Source organism: Rhodotorula paludigena, assembly GCF_050403205.1.
Source record: "Rhodotorula paludigena JCM10292 DNA, Rt_paludigena_JCM10292v1_ctg13, whole genome shotgun sequence".
NCBI classification, from domain to species: Eukaryota; Fungi; Basidiomycota; class Microbotryomycetes; order Sporidiobolales; family Sporidiobolaceae; genus Rhodotorula; species Rhodotorula paludigena.
The window spans coordinates 114,173-126,073 of NW_027481445.1; the positions used below are offsets into that span (position 1 = coordinate 114,173).

The 11,901-nt window shown below is 66.5% G+C and overlaps 4 protein-coding genes across 4 annotated transcripts; 2 read left to right on the forward strand and 2 right to left on the reverse strand.

The window, feature by feature from the left end:
- Nucleotides 1-63: 63 nt before the first annotated feature.
- Nucleotides 64-3,985, reverse strand: JCM10292_002733 (lipase family protein; the record flags this gene model as incomplete). The annotated part of the gene is made up of 3 exons (XM_076648089.1): nucleotides 64-1,132; nucleotides 1,192-3,274; nucleotides 3,337-3,985. 3 exons carry the CDS (start codon nucleotides 3,983-3,985, stop codon nucleotides 64-66), a joined length of 3,801 nt encoding a protein of 1,266 aa, XP_076506312.1.
- Nucleotides 3,986-4,312: 327 nt separating this feature from the next.
- JCM10292_002734 (uncharacterized protein) lies at nucleotides 4,313-5,987 on the reverse strand (the record flags this gene model as incomplete). Its single annotated transcript, XM_076648090.1, has 3 exons — nucleotides 4,313-5,223; nucleotides 5,298-5,761; nucleotides 5,818-5,987. 3 exons carry the CDS (start codon nucleotides 5,985-5,987, stop codon nucleotides 4,313-4,315), a joined length of 1,545 nt encoding a protein of 514 aa, XP_076506313.1.
- A 1,043-nt stretch (nucleotides 5,988-7,030) lies between these two features.
- JCM10292_002735 (uncharacterized protein) lies at nucleotides 7,031-8,251 on the forward strand (the record flags this gene model as incomplete). The annotated part of the gene is made up of 1 exon (XM_076648091.1): nucleotides 7,031-8,251. The coding sequence occupies one exon, from the start codon at nucleotides 7,031-7,033 to the stop codon at nucleotides 8,249-8,251; it is 1,221 nt and encodes a 406-aa protein (XP_076506314.1).
- A 184-nt stretch (nucleotides 8,252-8,435) lies between these two features.
- On the forward strand, nucleotides 8,436-11,731 carry JCM10292_002736 (APC family permease; the record flags this gene model as incomplete). The annotated part of the gene is made up of 12 exons (XM_076648092.1): nucleotides 8,436-8,661; nucleotides 8,761-9,118; nucleotides 9,196-9,279; nucleotides 9,341-9,448; nucleotides 9,537-9,774; nucleotides 9,855-10,018; nucleotides 10,116-10,375; nucleotides 10,434-10,611; nucleotides 10,668-11,043; nucleotides 11,121-11,403; nucleotides 11,464-11,495; nucleotides 11,561-11,731. 12 exons carry the CDS (start codon nucleotides 8,436-8,438, stop codon nucleotides 11,729-11,731), a joined length of 2,478 nt encoding a protein of 825 aa, XP_076506315.1.
- Nucleotides 11,732-11,901: the final 170 nt, after the last annotated feature.

Below are 11,901 nucleotides of genomic sequence, written 5' to 3' on the forward strand. Positions count from 1 at the left end.
TTTCGGCGAGAGAACGAGTTGCGAGTGCAGGTCTAGGGAGTACAAACTCTAAGGGTCGTGTATCTACAGGGCCTCGCATCCGTCGAGATAGGTCTTGGGCATGTGCGCCTGTATGAGGTCCGTCTGCAATAGCGGCAGGCAGAAGAACCGCCTCGGGTCCTTGACCTCGAACAAGCCCCACAACGCCGCCTCGTCCGCCTCTTCCTGCCCAACCTCGCGCGCCAGCTCGTCGCGCCTCCGCTGCTCGAGCGCCACGGGGAGCCGGTCGAGATGGAAGGTCCGACCGGCGGGGATCGCAGTAGCGACGTCGTCCTCCTTTCCGTCGGAAGCGCAAGTCCAGCCCTCCGCTTCGCCGCGCAGAACCCAGGCCTCGTCCTCGAGTCTCGCGCGCAGTTGCGCGGCAGCCTCGTCGCCCTCGTCTCCGTCCCCGGCGCGCTTGACCGCCTTGCGCCAAGCCCGCCACTTCGTCAAGATGCCCTCGGTCGGCGTCGTCTCGTCTCTCACGCGCCGCCGCATCGCGTCGAGCCGGCCGACTGCGCGGCGAATCTCGCGTACGTGCGGCACGCCCATGCGGCAGATGACGTCCGACCCCAAGCTGACGCTGAGCACGAGTGGATGGCGCTCCACGTCGCCGTTCGAAGCAGAGGTCGAAGAGGCAGACGTCAGCGGTGGCGGAAAGGCGCAGCGTGCGGCGAGAGGGGCATTGACCGTCGTCGGGTGGGCGAAGCAGACGGCACGCAGGGCCCGTCGGTGCTGCTGCTCTGGGGCTGAGGCGCCTGTCGCCTCGTTTAAAGGGACAGAGGACGTGCCAGAACCCGACAGGCCCGCATCGGCGCGGATGTACCACGCTTGGTCCGTTTCGTCGTACTCGCCGAGCAGGAGCGCGACCGTGCTTGCGAGCGCGGCACCGAGCGAGTGGCCGGTGAGGACGAGGGAGTAGCGAGGATGCGCGGCAAGGATCGACTGCAGTTTGCTGAAGAGCGAGGAGGATGAGGCCGACGAAAGAAGGTGGCGTGCCGTGCTGAGGATGCCTGAATGGATGCGGTACTGGGAGGACGAGAAAGAGGGCGGGCCGGCGGCGGGGACGGCAGGCAAGTCGAGGGGGATAAAGGAGCCCTCGAGATCGGTGCGCCTACGCGAGCGGCATCAGCTATTGCACCATTCGTCAGAGGCGGGAAGCACGAAACGTACAAATCGGCGAGCGACTGCGTCCCGCGAAAGACGACGACGATCTCGGCCCTCGCGTCGTCGCGCAGGAGGTAAAGCTGCGGCGCGTACACCTCGTCCGCCGCCTCTTCCTCTGCGGCAGGCAAGCCGGTGTAGCGCTTCTGAAGTGCGACGTGCAGGACGTTGCGGTGATCGTCGACACCACCGAGGTGCGCGAAGAGGCGATGCGGGAGCGTTTGACCGGAAGGCGTAAGAAGCGGAGTCGGCGGGGAGGCAATCATGGTGTGCAGGCCGTAAGACGCGGTCGAGAGGCGGCAACAGCGCTTGATGGTCGCGACGAGCTCCGCTAGCGGGTCAATCTGCTCTCGAATCGGCTGGAGAGGAGGCGAAGACGGAAGTTGAGAAGGTCCGCCAGCAAGGGCGGCGTCGAGATTGAGCGGCGGCGGCTCCTCCTCAAGCAGTTGATCGATCGTTGTTGGCTGCCCTTCAAGCGGCTTGATGGCTCGCCGTCCGTCCGGGAGACGGCTTGTATAGTCGCGACTGATGATCGAGCCTTGCAGGACGCCGTCGTCCTGGCTTGTCACGACGAGGCCCTCGCCATCCTCCTCGCCGCCGCCGCTCGCCCAGCTGAAAGACTCCTGACGCTGTGTTATCGACGGGCGGTCGAAGCGGGCGCTGTGCCTCCGCCGCGCGGGGCCGAAGCGTGGCGTCGCGAGACCCCTATCCTCCTCGACATCGCCGTTGAGCAGGACCAGCGCGCCGGGGCCCTCCTCCAGCCAGCGGGCGTGCGTCATGCTCTGCAACGCGGCGAGCTCGGCGACGCCTTTGACAACGCTCCAGGCGCTCAGCTCGGGCTCGCCCTCGCACAAGCACACCTTGTCCCACTCGACGCGGCACGTCCTCCAGTACTCGACGACGGCCTTGGCGACTTCGGTGCGGCCTGTCAAGTTCATCCAGGCCCAGTACACGAAGATGGTCGTCGCGCGCACGCCTGCATAGCTAGCGATGAAGAGCGTTGCGAGGTGGAAGCCGACGAAGAAGACGAAGCCGATTGAGTGGACGACGAGGCCGACCAGTCCGCCTAGGGATGCGACGGTGGTGTCGAGATCGGCGCTCGAAGGCGAGCGTGCCGAACCGATGAGGACCCAGATCAGCGAGTCGAGAAGGGTAGTGCGTGTGTTGGACAAGGGGGTCGGAAATGGCTTGATTGTGAAGGGCGTGCGAGGCGTGGCTGGCTCGAGAGGGTCAGATACTGCTGATTTAGGTGACCTCGAGTGTTTGGAGAGCCGTCGGGCGGTAGATCGTTGTCGTAAGCCGAAGTAGCCGTCGAGGGCGGCGGGTTCAAGCGACAGTGGCGTGCCGACTGTCGGTAAAGGCGGGAGCTCGGGAGCTGCGAGCGGACGTAGAGATGGCGCTGACGGGGGCAATGGCGAAAAATCGTCGACTTCGTCGTCAAGAGGTGCGAGAGGCGGCACGGGTGAGAGCCGGACGGCAGGGGTCGGCGGAGTGCCCAAGAGTTGCGACGGTGTCGCAGCAACGAGCGCGTCATCCTTGTCGCATTCGAAAGAAGGCTGCCTCCAACTAGGCGGCGCCGGCGTCCAAGGCGCCCCGAACTCGACGGCTGCTCCGCCTCGTCGGCTGCGATGGCGCTCGAGCCGGCCAGCGACCTTCTTGCCGACCTCGATGCCCAGGTCGTACGCCCGCATACCACTCTCTGCCCGACGAACGCGCCTGCGCTGCCGCTCCTCATGCCTGCCCTGCTCGGGCTCGCCGCCCGTTGCGCCGCCGCGCACGGCATCCTCGACGAGCTTCGCCGCCTCGTTGAAGCTCATGCCGCGCTTCTTCGGTCTGCGCCTCGACTTATGTCCGCCCGAGTGGCCTTCGTCGGCGCTCTCGCCTGCCGAGAGGACGATCTGCTCATGCGCTTCGGGCGCGCGCGGACGCGCATTGTACCCTCCGGGCGGGCCGAGCAGCCTGAGCACCTTCGTCGCCGCCTTGACGACGTTGTGCGGGAACGGCGGAGGCGGAGCGCGTCCCTGGGCGTACAGACGCTCGTGCTGTCGTTGAAGGCGCGTCTTGCGACGGGCGGTGCGCGCGCCAAGGAGGCCTGCAAAGTGCAAAGTTCAGGTCAGGAGGCTTGAATGCGTCTCTTGCAGCAGGAGAGCATACCGTCGAACGTCTCACGCGGAGAGTCGTCGTCGAGGAATGGCGGTGGAAGGAGCAACGCCTCATCCTCTTCGCCGCCATCCTCGTCCTCGCGGTTTTCCTCCCTGCGCCGCGGCACCAATCTCCATCTCAGGCCCGCCTCCCCATCGTCGGTGCTTGAGGGATTAGGGCGGGTGCGCTGCGTCGCAAAAGGCGCGGTTCTGCCGCCGCCGCGCCAGCTGCCGGGCAGAGCGAGTGGTGAAGGCGGTTCCGCGGCGGAGGCATCGGCAGTGCGGGCAGGGCTGCTGGCTTCCTGCTTCGCGAGCAGGTCGAAGCCAGCGTCTGTGGTGCTGGACTGGGCGATCGAAGCGAACGGTCGAGGCGTTGCGGTCGGTACGCTCGACACGGCGAAGGGAGCACTGGCACGTGCGAGTGCGCGAGGTGTGCCGTCGTCCTCTGCCGCACCAGAAAGGGTCGATGCGGGCAGCGCGAGTGACGCAAGCTCGTCGTCGAGCGCGTCGGCAGGCTTGACTGAGGGCGGACTGGGGCCAGGACGAGGCGGTGCTGCCGCTCGATCAGGCGACGAGGGGAACCAGGCGAAGTGCTCCGGCTGGGAGAGCTGCCTAGCCGCAGAGGCACTCGACGGAGGCGCACTCGAGCGCTCATCGTCCATGTAGGCGCTGGGAAAGCCCGGGGACGGCGGTGACGGCGGGCACGCTTTCGCTCGCACAGAGGCCGCACGTGCGCTCCGGGTCGGGCGACCTGGTCCTTCTTGATTCCGGGCGGAACCCCAGCAAAACTGAAGCTCACGACTTGCAGATGGAAGGGAGAAGCAGGAAAGCAAAGGCGAGAGCGAGCGCGCGAGAGCAATGAGCCCACGCCGTGTCGCTTCTGCCTCAAGTGCGGCCTCTCACCCAGCTCTCTCCCGCTCCTCGGCAGTGAGCAACAGCAAGTAGTAGTGACAAGCAACACTCTCCCTCCTGTCCAGATCACAGGACCGCTAGTCCCTCGGCCGGTACGCCGCCCTCCCCCTCCTTCCCTCCGCATACACGTCCGTCCCCTCGCCCTCGCGCCCGACGCGCACCTCTACGCCGCGCGCAGCGCACACGCGGCGGAGATCGAGCAGCTGCGCACGGCCGTAGGCGTGCGCGCGGAGCGAGGCGTCCGCCGCGCCTTGCTGCCGCTGGCCTGGCGTGCGCCGCGCCGCCGCTGCCGCAGAGGAGAACGGGGGCGTGACGCTCCCGCCCGTGCTACGGTGCACTTGCGGAGGGGGTGGCGCCGAGGGAGCAGCGGGCTCGACGAGCCACGCGCCGTAGCGCCAGTCGAGTACGAGCTCCTCGAGCGCTTCGAGCGCGGGATGTATCGCACCCACTGCAATTCCGCGTTGCCCGCCGCGCATGAACGGCCCGAGAAGTGCCGCAAAGTGCGCTTCGGCGCGCTCGGGCGACGTGCAGTGCGGGAGGAACGTCGGCGGCGGGACGAGGCGGAGCGTGGAGAGGCGGGTGTTCGGCGGGAAGGCGTCGAGTGCGAGGGGGAGGAGCGTCGTCTTGACGAGGACCAGCCGCTTGAGTGCTGGCGGAGCTGCGGTGCGGGGAGAGGAGGGCGACGGCGGGTAGAGGTACTGCAGGTGCTGCTCGTCGACCGTGACATCGAGCACCTGGTGCCCGACCTCGCCCGCAAGCTGGCGGAAGGCCTCGCTCGGCTCGATTGTCGCCATCGGCGTCGGCGGCGGGAGCGAGATGTCCCAGATGCGGAGGTGCGTCAAGTCAGGAAGGCTGAAGCCGCTGAACGAGTCGTGGTGGCCGGTGCAGTTGACGAGCGAGAACGAGAGGAGGTGCGCCGGGCGGGCAGCCGAGACGAGCCGGAAACGCGAGCGGAAGCCGCAGCGAGAGGCGGAAAAGTGGCGGAGGGCTGCAAGCGAGCGCGACCACGACCAAGAGTCGGTCATTTGGGAAGGTCGCGCGTGAGCGGCGGACACGACGCACCTGGATGCAGGACGAACTGACGCAGTTCGAGCCCATCTAAATCCTCGAGACGAAGCGTGTTGAGCCCCTTGAGCTGCTGCACGAGCGACGCGAGCGCCTTGCCGCCGTCGCCTGCTCCGAGGCTACCAACCACGCGGAGGGTCGAGATCTGGTTCCCGAGCATGTGGCCGCGGCTCTTCGGCACGCAGATGGAGCGAGTCAAGCGCTCGACTGTGCGGTCCGTTGTGACATTCACGGTCGAGAAGAGCTCGTTCTGCGCGTATGCACGCAGGACGGGGTGGACGAGGGCGAGCGAGACGAGGATGCGGTTTCTCTCGCGCGCATGGGTGAGCTCGTTGCGGTCGGGGATGGCGAGATGGAGGATGTGGAGGAGGAGCTCGGGCGGCAGAGCGAGCAGCGGGGCGACAGAGGGGCGGGAGAGCGTCGACGCGGGGCGGGATGGTCGCGGTGAGGGAATGATGAGCCTGCGAGAGAGTCCGGTCAGGGGGTGCGGGGCTTGCTGCACTCGTTGTCGACTCGCCTGTCGGCCAGGAAGCTCGCGATCGACGAGGCGATGGACGGGGTGCGGCGGGGAAGCGACGAGGTGGGGGCGATGGTGGCGGGCACCCTGCGGCGCGGGACAAACGCGTTGGGGTCAAAGAGGAGGAGGAGGTCGTCCTGCTCCTGCCTCGAGTACGACACGCTCGCCATTCTCGCGCGTAGACGGCGAGGTGGGCGAGGGACAAGGCGCGGGCAAGGAAGGGAGGCGGACCTCTTCCCGCGTGACCTGCACTCGCTCTCACGTACAGAGGCGAGAGCGGGCTGTGCAGAGTCACGCAGACTGTCCAGGCACCGTGCACTAGCTCCCGCCGGCGCCCGTCGAAGCGCTGCCGCTGCGCGCCCTCGACATGCGCAGCTGTCGTCAGCCGTTTTCGCACTCGCCAGCGGCGCCTCGCCCAGTCGCGGACGGTAGCTCACGAGCTAGCTGGGCATCTGCCATTACTGCCATTACAGCTCGCACGCTTCGGCGAGGCGTGCCGGGGCGGCGATCAGCCCTCTCGTGGTCGTCCTCCTGGGGATCACGATGCTCGTGCGCCATTCTTGCCTCGGTAGGCTGCGCGACGAGCACCAGCTGACTTTGTGCACTCTGCAGATGCTACCTGTCCGCTTTGCGCTCCGCCTCGAGCGGTTCCTGCCGTCGCCGTCCAACTCTTGCTCGGCTCGCTCCGCCTCCGCTCTCCACCCACGCGACTTCGCATCACGCAGCCTCACGAACCGCATGCTCGTACCCGCTCGAGCAGGCAGTGGAACATGACGAGACAGGACCCCGGTCGTGCGCTTCCCCCTGAACGCGGCACCCTCTGCTTGCGGTCTCGACCGCGCTTGCCGACTCAAAGGGCGCAAGCATCCGCGCTTGCTCCCCAGGCGCAGCGACCCCATTCAAAGCTCGTCCACCTGCCCTCCGACCGCTGCTTGCTTGCTCCGCTGCGCTGACCGACAGCTGACCCTGCACAACGACGACCTCACGCGCCGAGTTCCGCCCTCCCTCCCTCAACCCCGCACCTGCGCGCGCCTTATCAGCCAGTCGGATCCGGCCGAGCTGGTCCTCACCTGTTCTGTGCGTTCAGCGCGAGCACAACTCGGAGGTCAAGGATGAGCTGACCCTATCCGAGCAGATCCGCCGCTCCCGCTACGACAACGCCGCCGTTGGGCACGCGCCGCTTTCTCCCTCCTCTCCAGTTCCTCACGCGACCATGTCTTCGGTCCTGCTCCCACCAGAACTTGTCGCCGACATCCTCGACACTTTCGTCGCGCTCAACCCGTCTCATGCCGCGCGCACGCCCAACCTCGCGTCCTTCGCCGGCGTTTCTCGGCAGTGGTACACGGCAGCGACTCCGCTCCTTTATCGCAACCTCTACTTCGACTCGCGCAAGCGTGCCATGCTCCTGAACACATTCGAGATGAACCCGGACCTGCGCCCGCTCGTCCAGACAGTCTCGCTCTCGGGCGGCTTGCTCGAGGCGGGCGAGTACGAGCGCGTCAAGGCGGTCCTCGCCGGATGCACGGCCGTGCGCAGTCTCACGTACCACTGCTTCGACCGCGAGCTCCTCGAGGACCTCACTTACTACATCTCGGACACCTGGCCGCGACTGCGCTACCTGCGCGCCGACCAGTCGGCACACCTGTTCGACCTCCTAGGCCGCCTGCCAGAGCTCGAGACGCTCATCGCGAGCTACATCGAGTTCCCCGCGCCCGGCGCTGCGACGCCTTCGCCGCCCGCCTCGCGCGCTGCGACGCCTGTACCCTCGGGCCGTAGCTCGCCCACGTCGCCGGTCAGCCGACCGACGTTCCGCCTCAAGCGATTCGACTCTGGCTCGAGCCCGCTCCCGCATCACTTTGACCTCCTCACCTCGTCGTCGGCGACCTCTCTCCGCTCGCTCGACCTCCCCGTCTCGTCGCAAACCTCGCAGGACCTGTCGCCCTTCTCGTCGCTCTCGCACCTCACCCTCACCCTCGCCGAGCGGTACCTCCCTCTGCAGTCCGACCTCCCCGCCGCGCAGCACGCCGCGCACGCCGCGACCCCCGGCGCGCGCAACGACGCCCGCCTGCTTCGCCGGGTGCGGCGCGTCCTCGCGCGCGCAGACGCCGCGCGCGTCCCGATCCGCTCGCTCGAGGTGTTCGAGCCAGCGTACGCCGCGACGAGCCCGATCGGGCGCGGCGCGATCGAGGAGGAGGACTTGCTCGCGTGCGTCCCGCGCGGCGTGAGGCGCGTCGAGCTCGCGAGCGTGCACGAGCTCCGCGCGGCGTATGTCGCAGAGGTCTTCGAGCGCGGCGAGCGGGACGAGGACAGCGCGGCGCGCTGCTGCGCGGACGTGAGGGAGCTCGTGCTCTCGCGGAAAGTCGCGGCGCAGGAGGGCGCGCGCGAGATGTGCGAGGTGCTCGCGAAGAGGGGCGTCGAGGTCCTGTGGGAATAGATTGGTCGCGCTTAGATTCTTCCGGGTTGTTGTGGCTGTGTTAGATCCCTTTCCTCAGACTCGTAGACTGCTATGCACGGACTGTATTGCGAACGTCGCGTCTTGACCGATTTCACGAGGATCCGGTCGAGGCCAGCTCTCGCTTGATTTTCGCCCGTCACTCCGCCGCACAGTCTTCTCTTGCATGCCGAAAGGCCGCAGTTCAGTGCACGAGCACGAGGCGCAGCCAGGCAGCTCGTCGCGCGCGCTCGACGAAGCGGTGCGGATCAACGAACTTGATCGGGACGAGCGAACGTCGTCCAGCGCAACCGGGGTGGAGCCCGGCGGGAGTGGGGCGGTCAGGAGGCGCAGGAACAGCAACGCCCCGAGCTACGCTGCGTCCGAGTTTATCGAGATCGTCCGCCGCCAACGTACGTCCACTCGCTCTTCGCTTCGCACAGAAACCCGCTTGCCCCGGGGATGGACAAGGGCGGTCCAGACACGACGGATTCACCCATCTGCTCCGACAGGCGTCCGCTCCCACTCGAACAACCTCAAGCTGCCGCGCCATCTCCTCCCTCGCTCTTCCCCCTCCTCTCCCTCCCATTCGCCTCAGCGTACACCCTCTTTCGATTCCCCTCCACCAGCGACCGCGGCCCATGTCTACCCTCCTCCACGCATCGAAGCGGCAGACGACCCAGTCGCGGGCTCGGACGAGCCGACGAGCGCTTCGTCCGGCAAGGCGCCGCCGCGGGTCGAGCACGAGTGGGACTTTGCTGGTTGGGGACAGATGAGCTACCTCGAGCTGAGCGACGACGAGCTCGACGAGGCGAGACGGAGCAGGGCGGAGGAGATCAGGCGCGACGGCGAGGGATCGCTCGGGTCCTGGTGAGTGGCGCGCCCGGATACCGATTGGTATGTCTGGGACGCTGCTGACACTCTTCTCCTTCCTGCTTGTTTTACAGGCTTGCGAGCGGCGTTGCAGGCGTCGCCGTAGCCGGCAGTCCCCTCTACGCCTTTCCAGCTCTCGTCGGCATTGCCAGCGTCTAGTATGTCAGGCCACGGACGCCCACAATCCCGCTGCGCGACTCTGACCACTGCTACTCACAGCTCTCCCATTTCTCTCTTCGTCGCAACCCTCCTCTTGTCCTTCTGGCGACCCATCATGACGGAACTCGCTTCCGCTTTGCCCATCTCGGGCGCAAACTACGCATACCTGTGGGTCCACGCTCGCTCCATTCTCTGTCGAAACGGATACATACTTTGAGCAAGCACATGTGTGCTGACTCTGCATGTCGTGCCACAGCCTGAACACCTCCGCCTCAGTCCCCTTCGCCCTCCTCGGCGCCTCGCTCACCCTCCTCGACGACATCGCCACCTCGGTCGTTGCAGCCGCAACCGCTTCATCCTACATTGCCGATCAAGCCGGAGGCGTTGTGATCACGACCTGGATGACTGTTGTTCTGCTTGCCACCATCGCCGTGATTGGGCTTGTCGGCGTGAGGGGGACCGCGAGCGTCACGCTTGCGACCCTGTCTCTCCACGTGAGTAGCACCTGGCTCTATCTGTCTACGATTCGCGCTTGGCGCACCTTGATTGACTGTTGATGGCTCTGCTCTCGCAGCTGCTCACCCTCGCGGTTCTCGTGCTCTCGGCTCTCGTCCACTGGGGACAGCAAGGAAACATCGTCCTGCGAGCCAACTGGCACGCTGGACAGATTGATGGCGCTGGCGGCATTGCCAAAGCCGTGTATCAGGGCGTCTGCATCGCGTTTCTCGGCGTCACAGGGTGAGTGTTCCCTTCGCCTCGCTTCTGCGGACGAGCCTCAGGGTTGGCCGTTCGCGATCATGCTGCTCGTCGAAGATACTCATACCGTACGCAACAGTTTCGAGACCGCGCCCGACTACGCCACGTCCCTCCGCCCCGCTCCTCACGTCTATCCCACCGTCCTGCGCTCGTTGCAGCTCATCGCGATCTTCATCAACGCCCCGCTCCTCCTGTGCACCTTTGCCGTCCTGCCGCTCGACGAGATCCTCGGCGTCCCGAGCGTGCTCAGCGCGGTCGGCCGGACGAGCGCCGGGCGGTGGCTCGAGGTCTGGGTGACTGTCGATGCAGTGCTCATCCTCTCCGCAACCGTTCTCGCCGGTGCGTGTTGAGCCCGACCGAGAATGGAGCGTAATGGCCGATCAGATCCCACCTTCAGGCCTCATCTCGGCGATCGCGCTCCTGCACCGCATGTCGCTCGATGGAACGCTTCCGCGCCTTCTGCTCAAGCCGCTGCCACACACGGGCGTGCCTGCACTCGTCGTCATTCTCTTCACTGCTTTGTGTCTCGTGATCTACGCGACAAGCGGCGCTCACCTTGGCGTCATCTCGAGCATGTGCGTCTTGTGCGTCAAACACGCGCTACTCTGCCTGACCCGACTCGGCTGCGCAGGTTCGCCATCGTCTTTCTCTCGATCATGGCCTTGTACCCGGTCTCGCTCCTCATCCTCTCGTACAACCGCCCGACGCTCCCGCGCCGCGCGCGCCGCACGCCGTTCCTCCTCGTCCTCCTGACCCTCGTGCTCTCGCTCGCCCTCATCGCCGGCGTCGTCTCGACCGACCCGGCCTCGATCGGGTACGCCGTCGCGTACACGGCCGCGATCGCGGGCGCCTTGCTCGCCGCGGCGAGGTGGGGCCGGTGGATGCGCGCGGCGTGGTGGATCGCAGAGCATGGGCTCGGGTGGGCGCGCGGCGCAGACTGGTGCGTCGAGATGATGCGCCGCGCAAAGGAGGGAAAGGAGGTGGTCGTGTTCGTCAAGAGCGACGAGGTATGTTGGGTCTTCGTTCCTTGTTCTGCCACAATAACGGGGTTGAACGCGACTGACGGGTGTGCTCGCCGTTGCAGATCAACACGCTGTTCAGGCGGATACTGTATGTGCAGCAGAACGAGACCACGTCGCGCATCAAGCTCGTCCACTTCTACGGCGCCGCCCGGCCCGTCGTCGCTGCTTCTCGGTCGGGCTCGCCCGCTGCAGAGGCGGGCGACAAGGAGGAGGTCGAGCTCGACGGACCCGCCGTCGATCTGCCGCAGCTAAATCATAGCGGCGATGAAGCGGACAAGGAGGGCGCGGGGCCGTATGCTGGCGGGCTGGAGGAGCTGCCGAGTGAACTCGAAGCAAACTTCCGCTGTGCGTCGCATTGTCTTGGCCGTTATCATTTCTCACGCTGACAATACGCGGCGTTCCCAGTGCTCGACGAGGCTTTTCCGTCCATCACCATTGTACGCGATTTCCCTCCCTCTCCTCGCGGCTCTTTCGCTCAACTCTCGCTCGGCCTCACCCGCAGGACCTGATCTTCCTCCGCGCGCCCTTTTCCCCAACACACGTGCATGCACTCGCGCAGCGTCTCAAGCTTCCGGTCGCGCGCATGTTCATGGGGTGCCCGTCGGAGCGGTGGGCGCGCGAGAGGGAGTTTGGGCTGCGCGAGCTGGCGGGCGTGCGCGTGATTCCGGGGTGACTGGGTTGTTTCGTGTTGCTTGTAGTGTAGTTTGTCCTGCACTTGGCTGTGCTCGGTGGTCCCGACGGCGGGAGCGAGTGCGCGCTCGCCGTCATGTGCAAAGCGCCGCCCGGACTGTTTGCCCGCCGTCGTAGCTGCGACTCGCGCGCTGGGCGTCTGGACCACGGCGC